General features: G+C 46.7%; 1 protein-coding gene across 1 annotated transcript in view; it reads left to right on the top strand.

Moving 5' to 3' along the window:
- Positions 1 to 15,740, top strand: part of ZSWIM9 (zinc finger SWIM-type containing 9) — a 36,092-nt gene extending 20,352 nt beyond the window's left edge. The window contains exons 4-9 of the mRNA XM_066606200.1: positions 1,727 to 1,935; positions 3,626 to 4,775; positions 7,923 to 8,128; positions 10,738 to 11,845; positions 14,751 to 14,822; positions 15,561 to 15,740. Coding sequence (XP_066462297.1) covers positions 1,727 to 1,935; positions 3,626 to 4,775; positions 7,923 to 8,128; positions 10,738 to 11,845; positions 14,751 to 14,822; positions 15,561 to 15,587 — 2,772 coding nt within the window. The 3' untranslated portion in view covers positions 15,588 to 15,740. The remainder of the gene's footprint in view (positions 1 to 1,726; positions 1,936 to 3,625; positions 4,776 to 7,922; positions 8,129 to 10,737; positions 11,846 to 14,750; positions 14,823 to 15,560) is intronic.
- The last annotated feature ends 2,972 nt before the right edge of the window (positions 15,741 to 18,712 follow it).

Genomic DNA, 18,712 nt, shown 5'->3' with positions numbered 1-18,712 from the left:
CATAGTTTTGTATCATCTGCAAATACTGATGTTTTACTGCACAATTCATCTACCAGGTCATTAATAATATATTAAAAATAATAGGGTCCAAACCAACCACTGTGGTACCCCACTAGTAACAGTAGTCCCTCCAATACTGCCCCCTGTGGTACCCCACTAGTAACAGTAGTCCCTCCAATACTGCCCCCTGTGGTACCCCACTAGTAACAGTAGTCCCTCCAATACTGCCCCCTGTGGTACCCCACTAGTAACAGTGACCCAATCAGAGTATGTACCATTAATAACCCCCTCTGCTTTCTATCACTGACCAGTTCCCCACTTACACACATTCTCCCCCAGACCGAGCATTCTCATTTTATATACCATATGGTACCTTTTGGAAAAGTCCAGATACACAAGATCCAGTGACTTCCTGCTCCGGTCTAGAACTTATCTCCTTTTAGAAGCTGATCAGGTTGGTTTGACAGGAATGATCTCTCATAAACCCGCTGATACAGAGTTCTACAGCTATTTTCCTTGAGGTCCTCCAGGATGGCATCTCTTAGAAACCGCTGTAACATTTTACCCACAATAGAAGTAAGACTTACAGGCCTGGAGTTTCCAGGTTCACTTTCTGACCCCTTTTTTGAATATCAGGACCACATTGGCTAAGTCCCAATCTAGTGGAACAGCACCCTGAAACAGGGGTCTGTCTATTACATTATTTAATTCCCTCAAAACCCGGGGGTTATGCCATCAGGACCCGGCGATTTGTCTTGTCTAGTTTATTGTTTTTAAGATCGCTCTGCACTTCTTCCTGGGTTAGACTGGTGACATTTAGTGGAGAGTTTACTTTATCACTCTGCATCTCATCTGATATTTCCGTTTCCTCTGTGAATACACCGGAGAAAAAGCTATTTATTAGATTTGTTTTCTCCTCATCGCCCCTTACAATTTCTGCTACATTTATTATAGGGCCAACACTTTCAGTATTAAAGAGGTTTTCCAGGGAAATACTATCATCAGGATAGGTCATCAATAGTTGATCGGCTGGGGTCTGTCAATCAGCCCCCTTACTCTTCAGGGGGACTTAAAGGGGTTTTGTCATTTAAAAAAAAAAATCTATACTCTCCTATTCCTCCACAGGTAGTCTTCTTAAGGCATCTTCTCATCCCTGAGCTTCTGCAGTGCCCCGGATTACGTTGCCTCCAGCTGGCCGGTTTGTTATGAAGCCGGCATTCCTTCCGGCAGGTCAGTGAAGGTCATTTCTCTGTGACGTGGCGTTCACTGGCTAGAAAGGAATGCTGACCTATTGCAGAGTCAGCGGGCATGAGCAGCCTCTGCAATAGCTCGGCACTCCCCTCCAAGGCTGTGAACTGTGACGTAACTTACATTGCCGGGCAGGAAGGCGACTGTCGGCAATTTATATAACCTCACAGGAAGCAGAGGAATCAGCCAGCTGGAGGTGAAGTGACACCCCTGGACAGCAGGAGACAGGAGATGATAGGTAAGGTGAAGATGTGGTAAGTAGACTGACAGGGGAGGAATAGGTAAGTGTAGAATTTTTAATTTTTTTTTAAATGACAGAACTCCTTTAATGCAATGCCGTATTTTCCGTCCTACATTACCGCAGAGCTACACAGAACTGTGAATAAGTTGCTGGTTGTTAATAAAGTTTTTCTTAGACTCTTTATACGCCAGAAGTCTTGTGGTCCTACTTATAACCCTTCTTGCTTCTCCTCTCCAGGCCTCCGAGGACAAGAAGAATGAGCTGGAGCAGATGGAGTTTTACAGCTGGGAAGACTTTCAGTCCTTTCTGAATATTTGGTGCGAAGAACAGAAAATTATATTTGTTATCCGTAATTCAATTCCGCTAAGTAACGAGGATGTGAGTAACGATCTGATGCAGACGCTGAAGTACAGTATGGTGAACCTCGGCTGCAGCAGTTACACCAGGTAATTCTGGAGGTGGGGGAGAGGGTGGGATACGGCTGAGGGCACGTTGTCTGCCCGCCGGGGACCTTACAATCTGGTCATTGGCCCCAAGGATGTGTCCTCTGCTTACAGATTTGTTCCGGCCATGCGCTGTAGTAACGCGTCTCAGGTGGTCATCCAGACGAGTGTCTCTCCCCTCCCGATCTCTTATGTGGATAATATAGACCAGAACCAACCAAAATTAGAGCTGCAGATTCATCGGTTTGGGATGACTCCCAAGTGAAAGTGGTTGGATAGGGGTTACCTTGCTGAGTGTGGGGGTCAATGAAACCCTCACTGATGACAACAGGGTCCCATGTCCCCCATCCTCCTCGCAGTAGGCTTACTGCACCCCCTGCAATGAGGAGGAGACTGAAAGCACAGTAGCGATCCATTTACTTCCATTGGGACGTTTGCCCATTGTCAGGGTTAAATCCGTGCCCGGATCTGTGCAAGAAAGATGCCAATTTTGCCGCAATCCTTAGGGGCGGAAAATTCCGCAGTCAATTCTGCTGTGTACCCGCCCCGCAGGCTTTCTTTTCATGGTACCTGTGTACAGGTGCGTTTCTTTAGTTTTTTTTGTGATGGCGTTGCTCCTAGGTTTTTTGTTTGTTTGGTGCTTCACACAGGCCCCCCCCAGCGAAGTGTATGCGTAAAAGCCAAACCTTGAATGTATTGCAGTTTTGAAAAAAACAGCATGGACCCAAATCTACCAAAAGTGGGGCAGAGGGAAGTACGCTGCTAGAAAAAAAATTATTTGCAGCATGTTTAATATTTTACAGTTAACGAAGAGAAAACATTTGGACGCTACATTTTTTGCTGCAATTAAGAAAAAAAATTACTGCAAAAAAAAAAAAAAGCGTAAGTGTGTGTGCCGCCAGCCGACGGGCGCGTTCACGTGGAGCGGATTTGGTGCAGATTTTCCACTGTAGAAAAATCTACACCGAAATGTGAGTCAAAATCCAGACCAAACCTGCTGCAGAATACGAATCTGCAACCTGCTGCTGTTTGCAGGAGGTTCACTAGAGCATCGCAGGCTGTGATCTCCCCACTTGATGGTGCCGGATCTGCCGCTGTGAGAAATCTGCAGTGAACACAGCGACGCGTAAAGTTAATTGAACCATAAAGAAATGTCCGGGACGTTCACCAGTAGTGGATCTTCCATGGCAAAATCCACAGCATTTCCGCATCAATATTTGCACCATTAGTTCGGATTTTGACTGGAATTCGGCTGCAGATCCGATCTAAGGCTGCACAAACTGCGCTCCTCTCGCCACTGAATACTCGCTGTCGGCACCAAGAGCGCGGCGCACACCAGCATCCACTACTGAGCGCCGCCGCCAGTCAGGTGATGCAGGAGTGTGCTGTCGGGTGACTGTGCTGGCAGCCCCCAGTATTCAGAGGTGAGAGGAGCGCTGACATCCCCTGCGGATCCTCCACCGAATCCAAGTCAGAAGCCGCACCAATGGGATGGATTTTTGATGCGTTTTTTGATTTGGAAATGCCGGGGATTTTGCCACTAATCTTCTGCTGCGTGTAAACGCACCCTAGACCTTTTTTTTCGTATTTTTTTTTTGTAATTTGTCCTCCACTTTGCATCCTTTTCCTGGTTTTAGCTCCGAAAACTGCATTGTCAGGGCTCCTGGGTAACTTGTCGCCCTTCACTCCACAGGAAGCGCTGCCCCGCCACCATCCAGCTGCGATTGGGCCCCGAAATGGACAGACTGATCATCACAAAAGCCGACCTCCATCACAGCCACGATTCAGAAATCGACCTCCCATCTCGTTTCACAAGAAAGCCCGCCTCCTTCGTGGAGGTCCCCGCGCCAAAGCCGTCGGAGCTCTCCGATAAGTTTATGGATAGAACAGATTTGACGAAGCTTCTGCATTTACACTTTCCGTTCGGCAGGGAGTCCCAATTCCTGGACGAACTCGAATCTCTTTTTAACACGGATCCGGGCGTCAAAATCAAACTGGTTTACTTAGATGATAAGTTTACAGTGAAGAACATGTTTTTCATCACTTCCGGCATGCAGAACCTGATGCAGCAGTTCTCGGAGCACCTTTATGTCGCTTTCCTTCCGGGTCTCAATCAAGAGTTTGATTTGTACTCCGTTTTTTGCCAAGATGAACATTTTAAGTGGAAGGTTTGTGCCTACTGCATTGCCCGGAAGCAGTGGCAGGACACCCTGCGCTTCCTGCTGCTGTCGGTCCTACAGGTACACTCGGATTTGAGCAAACAGGTGAAGTTCTTGACCCTGAACCCCGATATTCTAAACCATGCGGATGCAAAGCTGCTGTTCCCCAACGCGATGGTGAAGCTCTGCTTGCCGTTCGTCTTCGAGTTTATGCATCACAAAATGACTTTCTTGAGTCAAATGGAAAAATCTCAAATCGAAAAGCTTCTGGTAAGTCTTTCTCAGGCGGCGTGCACGGAGACGTACACGCAGCACCTCTGCGACTTGAAGGCGGCCTGCCCCGACGAGGTTTTCCAGTACTACTTTGACATCTGGCATCCGTTATGGCCTTTCTGGTCTGGAAAAGACAACCGGACAAACGAATTAGAAAACGTAATTTATAATTCTGTGAAACGGAAGCATGAAGACTTGAAAGCCCAGCTGGGATCGCTGCCCACCCTGAGCCAGTGCCTCCATGCGTTACTGGTGGAAGATGAAGGCCATGTCCAGGAACAGACTGAATCCAGAAACGCGTCCCTGGCTGAGGAGAGCTTACCGGTCTGTGAAACGGAGGAGCCGCCCGCTCCAATCATGGAGGACAGCGGCGCCGGCATGGAGCCAACTGCTGAATGTGAAGATAATCAGGTAGGGATTGGAAGTCTTATGATGCCCGTGTAAATAATTGTTCCTATGAGATGTAGCTAATTGCACAATTAGCACTTTTCTATTGCATTAGTTGCAGAATACGAAATTACAACACCGGTTACGGAGATTCTCCTCTGTATAAGGCCGCCTGCACACGGGCGGAAATCCCGCGGCGGGATTTCCGCCGCTCAAAGCCTGCATAGGAGTGCATTACAATACGCACTCCAATGCAGACGGCCGCAGTTTGGCCGTGCGAAATCTTGCGCGGCAAACAAACCGCGGCATGTCCTATTTTTGTGCGGGGCTCGCAGAGCCTCGCACAGAAACGTCACTCACCCAGCCGCCAGCTCCGGTCTGCGCATGCGCCGGCACATGAAAGAGCCGGGGCCGCCGGGCGCGGGTGAGTACGCGCTCGTCTCTGCCGGCGCTCGGGTCGGGTCTCGCGGCGAGAATTCTCACTGCCGCATCCGACCCGCTCGTCTGCAGGCGGCCTAAGGACAGAATTTCTCTTGGGGCAATTTTTTTTTTTTTCACTTAAAGGCATTTAGTTTGGGCTGACAACCATTTAAACAATAGGGTTTACTTAAGTCTTGCACCATTTGTCTTCTGCAGCTTCTACATATCAGTGTATGTAGAAAGGGCAGACAGTCTTGATAGCAGATTTGTCAGTGAAGCTGGACTGACACTTGGCCCTTTTACACTGAACGATAAGCGTTCAAATGAGCGAAAATTAATGATCGTTTAGTGTAAATTCTGTCAACAATCGAACGATAAATCATTTGCTTTTCGTTCATTGTTCATTTTCTGCCGGCATAAAAATCTCGGTTGACTCGTTTATTTACCGTTCTGTTGGAATACCGATTGTTCAGTCGTTCACATTCACTTATACAGTGAACACGACCGAACGAGCCAACGATGTTCAATATATAAACAGGCGAGCATCAGAGGGCGGTAAGTGCTCCCTTAAAGGGCACCTGCGCTGTTTAAAAACTTTTGACATATCAGAGTGACATGTAAGAAGGGATCAGTGGGGTCCGGGTGCTGAGACCCCTGCTGATTGATGAGTGTTGTGCCTGTCGGCTGTCTTTATTGCCTGTCCGTTCCTCTTGGCAGCTGGTTGGATTGTCTATAAAAGTCTATGCGTCTGACTTCAGCTGCCAAGAGGAACCGACAAACAATAAAGATGGCCGAAGGGGCACAGTATTCTGAGCGCTGCAGCCCCTTCATTTCAGCGGTGGTCTCAGCACCCGGACCACCACTTATCACAACTTTTGATCCATCACTCTGACGTGTCAAGTTTGTAAGTGTAGGTACTCTTTAAGGGTCCATTTACCGCACTCTGATACTCGCCTGTCCAGTTGCCCGCTGCTCCCAGGCCGCTGCCTCTCTATTCACCCAGCTCCAGAGATGTGGGGTCGATGTGTGACCGCTGCAGCCAATTCCAACACAACTTAATCACTGGAGCTCCGTACATAGAAACCTGGTGGGACCTGGGAAGTGTCGTCACGGGAGCACTAAGATGAGCATTACTACTTTTTTTTTTTTCTTATTTGTAGCATTTTCAGCTGTTTTTGTAAAAAATTCCATGAGCTTCGAAACACCTTTGTACCATAAAGCTTGCCGGCGCCAGCCTCCATTAATAGTGCCAGTAAAGTGCCACTTGATGATCATAACGGGCAGAGTTAAGGAAGTCTGTTGTGTAAAATTATGGGGTATTTGGGTGGGTGAAAACTGATAGACCACAGGAACCCCCACCATACCAAGAATGGGAGACCTGATTCACAGTCCCCCAATTTTACAGTTCAAGTTGGTCTCCCATTCGTATTGTAGTGGGGAATGGAGCTGCTGGTCGCACATGCGCAGCGGCGGCTCCATTCCTCTCGGTGGCGCAGGCTGATAGCCGAGCGTTGTGCATCACTGAAACGAATGGAGCTCTGCGCTCGACTATCTCTGTCTGCTCCATTCATTTCAGTGGGGCAGACAGCCTGCAGATCAGCAATGAGACCCCCGCGATCAACGAGTTAAAGGGGTTGTCCCGCGTCGAAACGGTTTTTTTTTTTTTTCAAACCCCCCCCCCCGTTCGGCGCGAGACAACCCCGATGCAGGGAAGTAAAGAAAGTTTACCGGAGCGCTTACCTTAATCCCCGCGCTCCGGTGACTTCAATACTTACCGCTGAAGATGGCCGCCGGGATCCTCTGTCTTCGTGGACCGCAGCTCTTCTGTGCGGTCCATTGCCGATTCCAGCCTCCTGATTGGCTGGAATCGGCACGTGACGGGGCGGAGCTACACGGAGCCGCTCTCTGGCACGAGCGGCTCCATAGAAGACTGCAGAAGACCCGGACTGCGCAAGCGCGGCTAATTTGGCCATCGGAGGGCGAAAATTAGTCGGGCTCCATGGGAACGAGGACGCTAGCAACGGAGCAGGTAAGTAAAAAACTTTTTATAACTTCTGTATGGCTCATAATTAATGCACAATGTATATTACAAAGTGCATTATTATGGCCATACAGAAGTGTATAGACCCACTTGCTGCCTCGGGACAACCCCTTTAATACCTGTCCTTTGGATAGGGGATAACTTTAAACTTTAGTACAACCCCTTTAATCATCCAGTCTACGTTTACACTTTGTAATTAGACAGACTTCTTAAAAAATGTATTAAAAAAACCATAAAAAACTAGTGGTTTTTAGAAGTTACATGAAGTTTTTTTTATATGCTTTGTGCTGCTCTTGCCATTTTTACGTTTAAAAATGGGTAGTTCTATTATGAGTGGGCGTGGCCACTCCAGACCGAGAGACACATATAATTACTCCAGAAACGGGGGTAAATGATACCAGAAATATACACAGGTCGGACCTGGCGTACATTTCTGTGTAGTTCCCGGAGGGAGGTGCCAGGATGCATCAGGGGAAATCCTATTAAGACCGGTGTTTTAAATGCCGTCTTGATAAATGTCCTCCGATGTGTAGTGAGGAGCTACACTGCTCCCCCGGCACGGCTGCGTGCAGCTCGGCACCGATCAGCACTCGGCAGCATCTAGGAGAGGCAGGTGCGGCGTCCGGCCTGCGCTGACATGACTGCTTCTGCTTTCTAAATGCTTTTACCTTTTGCCATAATCACTAAGAACGACACAATTCTCTCCGCAGGAATGTGAAGATCCTTATAAAGAGCAATTAAACGGCAAAGAATTTCACAGCTGGGACGAGTTCTGCGCGTATTTACAAGGATTGACCAAAGAGAAATATAATCTCCGTTTTACCCCGCTCGCTGAAGAGGAGAATGCCGACGTGCCGCCTGAACCAAATGTGAATGTATCGTTGAAGTACAGCTGGGTGCAGCTCTTCTGCTGTCGGTATGTCGCCCTTCTGATGTATGAATGGCCCCCTCTCTTTATTATTCTTCTCTCTATGTGAGGTTCAGACATCGGCGTTAAATAGGTCTAAATAGGTTGCGGTCGTACAATTTGCAGCAGCATCCCAACCTTTTTAACAATGGCGATCCCCTGGGGAAGGAAAATCTATGTTCTCTTCAGCGACTCCTGACCATTCAGCCGGGTCTGAGGCATCAACACCGAAACTGATTCAGCTTCCATAAAACAAAATAAATTCAGCTGTCAGAACGCAGATTTAATCAGACCCCACACTAGACCCCTCTATTAATTCAGACCCGCTAACCAGTGATCATATCCAGAACTTCACCATCTCCCTCCCAGCACAGTAATGACATCCAGGGCATGAACGTTTTCCCCTGCAATAATCGTACCCGGAGCTTCACTATTCCCCCACCTCCATGCAATAATTGCACCCAGAGTTTCACCCCCACCCTGCAGTAATGACCTCCCAAGGTTTACCGTCCCCACCCACCACCACCGAATATTAACATCCAGTGCATCCGTATTCCACCCCCCCACCCCCCCTCCTGCAGTAATTGCATCCAGAGTTTTCAGTCATGACATCCAGCGCTTCCCCTCCTCTCCCCCAGTGATCGGCCACACTCCCCCATTCATCTCTGGCGGACAGCGTCGGGTGCTTTACTACAGTTTGTGGTGCCAGATGCAGATAAAATTTCCTTATAAGAAGCGTTGGGGTGTTACTTGGCACCTTGATTGGGAATCCCTGATTTAAGGCCCTTTTACACGTTTCTCTATAATCGGGCCTGAATGTTCATTTCCCCGATGATCGGTGGGTATAAAAGTGCACGCAGTCAGTTGAAAACCAAGCAAACACTAGTTGGTCGCTGATTGTATCTTACATGAGCATACATACTCGTTAGTGGCACATCTGCCCGGGTAAACGAGATCCGCCACTGTGGAATGTGATCCTTAGGGGGAAGGATGACTGTCCGGCATGTGAACTGCAGGAACAAGCACCAATCAACGTGCTGACAGCTGTGGTCCGGTCTGATGTCAGTGTGGATGCAAGCTGACAGCTCCATACATATTGCTGCATCGCGGTTAGTAAGACGGGCACAGCCGCTGGTAACTGCCGCAGTCAGAACTAGCTCTGATCGCAGCAGTTAACTGTTTAGATGCCGTGATTAACCTAACCACGTGTCTATAAATAGTCAGTGGGAGGGGGGGGGGGGCCCTTCCCATGCTACACTGGCATCTCCCCGCAATGCTATTGGGGGTGCCAATTGGTTAGTATGGCAAACCGGAGCCTAATGAAGGCTCCTGGGGCTCTGTGCATAAATGCCTATGAAGCCCTGCCTCTGATAGGGCTTGAATAGCAACATCAAAATCGCTATATACTGCAATACTGAAGTATTGTAGTATATAGCACAAGCAATGAAATTATTTCAGGGGCGCGTCCAATGTAGAGACTAAATAAGTGTAACAAAATGTTTGCAGTCTTTTTAACTCTTAAGAAAAATGTAACAAGGCTGTGAAAAAAAAAAAAAAAAAAGACCAATTTTTTTTATCACAGCTCCCACAAAATGTGACTAAAAAGTGATCAAAAAGACAGATGTTTCCCAAAATGGTAGTAATAACTCAATCTGCAAAAAAACAAGCCCTCCTACAGCCCCGATTACTCTCACTCAAAATAGAAAAACATTACAACTATATATTTATCACCGTAATTGTACCGACCCATAAAACAAAGTTCATGTCATTTTTGCTACACTGTGAATGCTGAAAAAACAACCCCCCCCCCCCCTCCAAAAAAAGTCACAATTGCACTTATTAACTTTTTTTCTCATTCCTCACCGCCTAAACGTTAAAGGGGTTGTCTCGTGGCAGCAAGTGGGGTTATACACTTCTGTATGGCCATATTAATGCACTTTGTAATGTACATCGTGCATTAAATATGAGCCATACAGAAGTTATTCACTTACCTGCTCCGTTGCTGGCGTCCTCGTTTCCATGGTGCCGTCTAATTTCGCTGGCTTCTTGCTTTTTTAGACGCGCTTGCGCTGTGCGGTCTTCTGCCTGGTGAATGGGGCCGCTCGTGCCGGAGAGCTGGTCATCGTAGCTCCGCCCCGTCACGTGTGCCGATTCCAGCCAATCAGGAGGCTGGAATCGGCAATGGAACGCACAGAGCCCATGGTGCACCATGGGAGAAGACCCGCGGTGCACCATGGGAGAAAACCGCAGTGCATCCCTGGGAAAGGACCGGCGGCCATCTTGGGAGAAGATTTTTTAAACTCCTTATTTCGTCGGATCGGTGAGTAGTAAGCGGTTTAAAAACCACTTTAATTTGCTATTTTATGCCAGGGGGGGTGACAGGGGGAATGGGGTAAGGTAAAATTTTGATGCTTGCCGCGAGACAACCCCTTTAAGTTTTTCCGTACATTAAATGGTACCATTAAAAAAAACATCACTCATATTGTGATAAACAGGCCTCCTCCGGCTGCGTCAGCGGAGAAATAAAAAAGTTAACGGCTCTTGGAAGGGGACATAAAAACGAAAGGGAAAACAATCTCTGTTCCTAAAGTGGTTAAATGTTATTTCTGTCTCTTTAGGAAGAGCTGTTTTTCGTCCTTCGAGCTTCAGTTGGGTCCACAGAAGGACAAACTCATCATCACTCAAAGCAATCTACAACATAATCATGTGGACGAAGATGCAACCGATGGACCTCCGGAGAAGAGATACAAACCGACCCCGGCAGTCGGCATCCCGGCACAAGTCGCCAACAACATCTCGAAGAAGTTCCTGGAGCCGAGCGACATAAAGCGCCTCCTCCGCTTTCGTTCCGGTGCTTTCGAAGACCGCACACAAGTGCTGGCGGAGCTGCAGTCCCTCTTCTTTTCTGACCCTGAAGCAAAGGTGAAACTGGTCTTTGTGGAAGATAAGCTGCACGTGAAGAAGATCTTCCTGATGACTTCGGCGATGAGAGATTTGGCTCAGAGTTTCCCTGAATATCTTTTTATTGACGTTTTTTTAGAATTTAGTCACAGTTTCGATTTGTACACTATTTTTTGCGACGTGAAGGGAGAAGGTTGGACACCGTGTGCCTATTGCATTGCCAAAAAAGGAGTAGATGACATCTTCAAGTTTCTTTCAGACTTGCTTCTTGAGATCATCCCCTCCATCACTAACAAAGTTAAACTAGTAACGCTCAATCCTGACATCCAAGTACCGATTAACCCGGAGATGCGATTTCCACACGCTAATTTGCGGTACTGTATGCACTTAGTTCTCAATGTAATGTATAACAGAATCTTTCACCTTGACGCTACGGTGGAAGCCCAGATTAAGAACTTCCTCCATATTCTTTCACAGACTTGCTCCATTAAGGTCTACGAACGCTATCTGAATGACCTGAATGCCATTTGTCCGCAGGAAGTGTTTCAGTATTACTTTGAGACCTGGCATCCACGTAGAAAGATGTGGGTAAAGAAAGATAATAGGACGGAAGAGACTGAAAGGAACCTGTCTGAACTGGTGTCTGCCAACCATGTAAAGCTCAAGCAGGCGGTCGGCTACATGCCCTCTCTGCATCAATGCCTTTGTTCTATACTTGGCAGCACAGGGAAAGCAGCGGGCAATGAGCTACATATCCAGAGAACTGATATTACGTCATCTTTTTGTGGTTATGAGAAGCCCACCGTTCCACTCTTGAATCAGCAGGTAAATTAAAGTCTACCTCCGTTTTCAACAAGTTTTCTAAAATACCCCAGGTCCTCCGATTTGCTGCTGTTTGCATTCCTTCATGTCTGTAAGTTCTGATTTTCAGGTGGTCTTCATTTTTCTGTTGCTCTGTTTGTAATCCACTTACAGGGAGGGGGCGTGTAGCAAGCCTAGCAGTCTGCCAGTAGTTCACTGTCCTGCCTTCCTTGCCCTTACTTCCCATGCTGCACTGCATGGTCTTTGGTCCAGTCTGCAGGAGGGCAGTATAGGAATGCCCGGCTTCTGTTTTCCCAGAGATATTCTGGCTATATGGTTAGTAAACCCACTATAATGCACACGCCTACACACTGTAGCAGTAGGAGAGGCAGAAACTGTGGAGGTTGTCACAGTGTCTACAGATCTGTCGGCCTGCAGCCTCTTGTGAAAATAGCCCCTTTTCCCCTGTTGCTATGGAAATGTCCCGGTGGCCTTGTTACTGCAGACGCTCTGTACCCAGTAACAGAGAGTGGACTACAGAGAGGCTGGAAGGGAGACCCCTAGTGGCAGCCACTTCAAACGTGATTTATAGGGGTGCAGCAACACAATTTTTAAAGCAAGTATATTGCAGAAATGATGAGACCGATAGCAACCAGTAGATGAGCAGAAGTCATCTGAAAAGTTATAGCCCCTTTAATTTTTTGAAACTTGTAGATATTGCACACTGTACCCGAGCTAGATTTTACCGCGACTGTGAATGATACACACTAATGACTGGAAGGTTTTGCTGGTAATACTGCCCTTTGACTGGCAAAGTGTTGTGGCCATTGACCGCCGTGGGTGGGCGGCGTTTTGGATGCAGGCAGCGTGAGGCGCTATCCTTTGGGGCTACATGGCGACTTTAGCCGCACTGTGTACACCTGCAACCTTGCATTCTTATTGACATCATGGGAATTGTGGTGCAAGTTGCCACGACCCGCAGAGTGCAGAAATGTCCATCCTCTGTGGTTGCAGGGCTATATAGTGATCATTGGTTGCAACCAAAGTCCTCATGTAGCCCTAGGCTAAAGGGTAGGGTCCCAGACTAGTAAAATACATGCATCCAAAATGTTGCCCACCCAGGATGACCAGTAGCCAGAAGATTTTACCAGATGAAAGGGCAGTATTACCAGCAAAATCTGCCAGCCATTGGCATCCCTGGGTGGTTTATGGCAGTGTGGAACCCCATGTTTTAGGCTAGATAGTGATTTCAGCTGCACTGTGTGTCCCTGTGATCTTGCACTTCCATTGAAGTTAGTGGAGTTGACTGAAGTTATCTTCAGAAACTTTAAAGTCGCACTATGACCCCATTGACCTCAATGAGGGCTGCAAGGTCGCTGGGCGCGTATTTACATGGCTGATAGCGAGTTTCACTCGGAACTCGGGTGTAACTCACATCCAACGACATTGACAACCCGGCCGCCTGCTGTGTGGTACACCACACGTTTCATGTCCCATTCTCTTGCGATAGTCGCACAATGATGGGTCATATAGTGATTTTTCTATCTAAGACTGTTGACTCATGTGAATGAACGCATTAAAATTAATGGGCTTCTTTTCCGTGCGAACTCTGTCTGCATCGACCGCGGATAGAACTTGTGTAAGAACATCAGCCGTATGAATATGGCCTAAAGGGTAAGGTCCCACATTGTGGTAAAACGTGTGTATCCAGAACCTTGCCCACTCGCAGCGGCCAATGGCAGGAGGATGAAAGGGCAGCATTGCCAGCATAACTTCATCCATTGGTTGCTGCGGGTGGACGGAGTTTCGCTTCATGCATTAACTCCGCCTTCGGACGCTACACTTAAGGTGACCTTAAACCTTCAATAGTTGCTAGCCAAACGCTAATCCATCCGACAGCTATTCCTCCCAGCCCCCCTGTGCATGCCAAGTTCAGCCAAGTGTACATGTGCTGTCAATGGGGATAGTAGTGGAGTAGTAAGCCGCTGCCAGGCACCATCACGGACCAGACCGCCAGGCAGTAGCTTATCCCTGGTAAGAATAATGTATTGGCACGCATATGTAGGAGTTTACTGCCTTAAAAAGTGCTGGTAAGTTCCCTTTAAATATCTTATTGATCTGTTCCATCTTCAGCTAAAGATCCACTGAGTGGGCGGGGCTTAGTCAAGGATCGGGACATAACCATCTTTATACAGCCAGTTGTTTGACGGAGGAGGGGGTGACTTCTCAAGTCCTTTAATCTAGCATTCAGACATTCTAGTAATTACTGGGCGAAGAGAACCATTAAGGAAACTCCTTTGTTAGAATAGGTTGATGGCAGATTTTGTATTGAGAGAACAGAGAACCTCAAGTGCTTAAAACACTAATATCCAGAATGTGATAATCCAGTGCTGAGATGCATAGCAGACCTGGAAGCTTCAAAATGCCCCCGGCTGCCATGGCAACCTATTGGCACCCTGTGATTGGCATTGACTGTGGTAGCTAAACAATTAAACGGCTGTGATCGGTTGAGAGTTGGTAGCTGTTTGAATGAAGCAGGCTCAGCTCCTGGGGCCACACCATACTCTTCACACATTGGTCATAAAGGGGTTACAGTCAGTACATGTTCCCTTTAAATGGAACCTCTCAACAGCATCGTAAACTAACTTATGGTGCTATTTGGGAAGGGAAGCAGATTAGTATTAAAAAAATTACATCCGCCGTCTTCCCATCACGTCCCCAAAGATCACAATACCTTAGTTTTTGGTGCTGTTGGGGGGTGACCGGTTCCCTTTAAATAATTTTGAAATAACAGGATGAGCTTTTACATCTTTACCCATGGAAGTTTATATAACAGAATGCTAATACACGCAGGCCTCCCCACTCACCGATGACCCGCGTGTACGGGGTCTGCACATATATGATACGGTTTTTTTTCCCTTCTCTTAAGGTTCACAGTGAGCCTCCTGCGCAGAATGAAAGTTGTCTGCAGAACACGGCTTCAGAGGAAAGTACAGAACAGGTATTACTGCTGTTAATTACTGAAAATCAAGGATTACCAGAGAATTATCACTAAAAAGATAGTGCTGAAATGATCTTTATGTTTTACTGAAAAGCTATGGACACCTTTTTGAGAAGCAGGTTGTGGGTTTTTTTTTTTTTTTTTACTTATATGTATTTTTGGCTAACGATCATTTTTGCAATTGGGTTTATTTAAAAATGTTAGTGTTTTTGTCTTTTCCAGCTTCTACATATCATTGTATGTAGTAAACTGCAGACTGCGTCTCATTAGATCTGTCAGTGAGGCTGGACTAACGGCTCAGTTTCTGCTCTTTCCCCTCCTGACTGCGACAAAGTTTATCTTTATTATCGAGAGAAGTGCTGAGGACTAATCTGTGGGTCCAGCCTCACTGACGGATCTCCTGTTGGCTCTTACACTAATTACAGTGATATGTAGAAGCTGCAGAAAATGATTGTCAAACCAAATACATACATTTAAGTGGGGAAAAAGTTTCATGAGATCACATGACCCAAATATAGAGAAGGCTTCCAGGAAGTCCCAGATATAAATGAATAACCAAGGCAATACTTGGTGACCTATATGTACCGGGGGCTAGTGACAGAGCGAATGAAAACCAGATTTTTTTTATACCAGTCTGCCCCTTTAATTGCACATTTTAGGATAGTAACATTGGGTCCCCTTTATTTTTTTTTGGAATGGTGGGACCATATATAAAACTTCATCTTTGTGTCCCAACAGAAGGAAGCGGCAGACCTCCTGTGCTGAATTCCTTCAGATGGTTGGTCATCTCCGAAGACATCAGAGCAATCAAACATCATGGGATCTATTAAGACTTTTGGATTTACTGTAAACTTTATATAAATCTTTTCTCAAGTCAGTATTTTGGATCGGCTTGTAAATATAGATGAATTTCCAATATTTGTTGTCGGAGTCCCTTTTGTTCTTATTGTGACACGGTTGGTTATGTTGGTCCCTGCCGTGTTTTTAGTGTAAGCGCTAGAGATGAGCGAGTATACTCGCTAAGGCACATTACTTGAGCCTGTAGTGCCTTAGCCGAGTATCCTCCCGCTCGTCTCTAAAGATTCGGAGGCCGGCGCGGGTGACAGGTGAGTTGCGGCGGGGAGCAAGGGGGGAGAGAGATCTTCCCTCCGTTCCTCCCCGCCCCCGCCGGTCCCCGAATCTTTAGAAACAAGCGGGGAGATACTCAGCTAAGGCACTACTCGCTCGAGTAATGTGCCTTAGTGAGTATACTCGCTCATCTCTAGTAAGCGCCTTTAACAATATTTATTCCTGGTTATACAGGGATTTGCTCCTGGTTTCTGGCACACCGGTCCTTCACAAATTACTTGACGAAGAGTCGCTGTATTTACAGTTTACATTGGAATCTGAGGTTATCGTCCATCGAGGTCAGGAGAAATAAAGGAGCAGTAATGGAGTGTATTACAAGGGAACACAACTGGTCGGATACCGCTGATCTGATTAATGTGTAGGTTATGGTGTGCCCCCGCATTACACATTTTGTAATCTAAGCATTATTAACCATTTGAAGTCCTGACATTTTTCAACTTTTCGTTTTATTTCATTCGAGATCCATAACTTTTCAGTTTTTCCATCACTAGAGCTGGAGGAGGGCTTGTGTTTTGTGAGACAAGTTTTCTGTGTGTCCATTTAATACAACGTATTGTGGAAAGCCGGTATAGTCTGGCTGGCAGCACTCACCAATATGGACTATAAAGGTGGCACATTATAAATAAATGAATCAAAAGAAAAGAGCGAAGTCATGGGCATGAGGCCAAATAATATGGAAACCGCAAATAGAAATCATCAATAATCACATCTTGATTAAACATGAAAAAAGTTGACCAAGGCAATCTCACAAAAAGAACGTTACAGCGAGCTCTCAAATCTTACTTGGATTCTACGCGTGTATACATACATATGCACATAAGAGCGCAGAGACATGGTGGGATACATTGCATTTACCCCTTAGTGACCACCCAGACATGTCTTCACATCCTGGGTGTCTGGGCTTTATTCTACTGGGTCGTAAAACCACGCCGGCCTTGTAGAGTAAGCCCCAAGGTCTGGGAGTGTGACCGCTCCCGGAGGTAGCTTAGCGCTTGGAGCTGGCATGAGGGGCCCAGTTTGCCAATGGATGACGGCGATCACATGAAGGTTTAAGAAGAAGTTAAAGTTTCATCTTCCCTCACAGATCTGATGCATGGGGGGGGGGGGGATGACACTACTCGCCTCTGACCTCCACAATGTCCTACGATAATCTGGTCCTGCAACGACCTGCCACTGGCTTGCATGTGCGCCAATGGCAAACTGTCAGGCACATGCGCAAAAACTGGGAGAGCTTGGGAAGTTTAAAACCTCCCACCTACCAAAGGTATCCACAAGTCTGGAGATTTCACAGGGGGCCGCAGTATGTAGTCCCCAGTCACATGATCACCGTTAGGAAAATGGTGGACGCATGCGCAGAAGCCAGGGATTGCCCAAAGGTAGCCTAGAGCCTCGTGCAGTGACCAGGGGGGTCGCGACAATCACGTAAAAGTTTAACAAAAAACGAAAGTTTCATCTCCCCTCACCGATCGCATTGGTGAGGGAAGATGAAATTCTTACCGGATGCCTCTGCATGTGTTCATCAACGCGATTATCCTCCATGGACCTTTCATGACTCCTGTGCATGCGCCCACTGGCAAAATGGCGGATGCATTCACAGAAGTTCGGGAGAGCCCGGGAAATTTTAAAATCACCTTGTTTCCGGCTAGTCGGGAGCATTGACCGGTGGCCTCATTGAGCAGTCACTAGTCAAGTGATCGCCATTATCCAATGATATAAAAAGGTAGCGATCTACATTCTGCCAGCCTCTCACAACTGGATAGGAATTACGGATTCTGCAAGCGTTTGATCCGCGGTAATTCGTGGATCAATCAAATGCATTGGACTACACAATTCCACTCACATTAGCGGGTCGGAATTACATAATCCATTCGCAGAAAATGTCTTATTTTACTGTGGATATTCCCGAATCCCATATACAATTACATTGAGTACTGAGTATCTGCATCATCGCTATGCGATGGTGCGAGAAATATAAACAAACACAAAAATGTCTACTGTGCATGACCGCCTGCATGAGGACGCAGTCATGCACGCAAAATATTACGTGGCGGCATGGCTGGGATACGCAGCCGAACCTCCACCCACCCCCCACACACTTTTGTCCTCCTGATTTATATATATATATAATCTCAATTATGGTTTCCATCATGTCTACCTTTTCTCCTCCTGTAATATATACAAAGGTTTCCATCAGGCCCCCCTCTCCCTTCTCTCCTCCTGTAACATATATTTATATATAAAGGTTTCCACCATGTCCCCCTCTCCCTTCTCTCCTCCTGTAACATATATAAAGGTCTCCATCATGTCCTCCTCTCTCTTCTCTCCTCCTGTAACACATATAAAGGTATCCATCATGTCCTCCCCCCTCTTCTCTCCTCCTGTAACATATATAAAGGTTTCCATCATGTCTTCCTCTCCCTTCTCTCCTCCTGTAACATATATAAAGGTTTCCATCATGTCTTCCTCTCCCTTCTCTCCTCCTGTAACATATATAAAGGTTTCCATCAGGTCCCCTTCTCTCTTCTCTCCTGTAACATATATAAAGGTTTCCACCATGTCCCCCTCTCCCTTCTCTCCTCCTGTAACATATATAAAGGTCTCCATCATGTTCTCCTCTCTCTTCTCTCCTCCTGTAACACATATAAAGGTATCCATCATGTCCTCCTCTCTCTTCTCTCCTCCTGTAACATATATAAAGGTTTCCATCATGTCTTCCTCTCCCTTCTCTCCTCCTGTAACATATATAAAGGTTTCCATCAGGT

Source organism: Eleutherodactylus coqui, chromosome 6 (assembly GCF_035609145.1).
Source record: "Eleutherodactylus coqui strain aEleCoq1 chromosome 6, aEleCoq1.hap1, whole genome shotgun sequence".
In the NCBI taxonomy this organism is placed as follows: domain Eukaryota; kingdom Metazoa; phylum Chordata; class Amphibia; order Anura; family Eleutherodactylidae; genus Eleutherodactylus; species Eleutherodactylus coqui.
The sequence above is the reverse complement of the archived record's forward strand: the minus strand, read 5'-3'. Positions and strand labels throughout refer to the sequence as shown.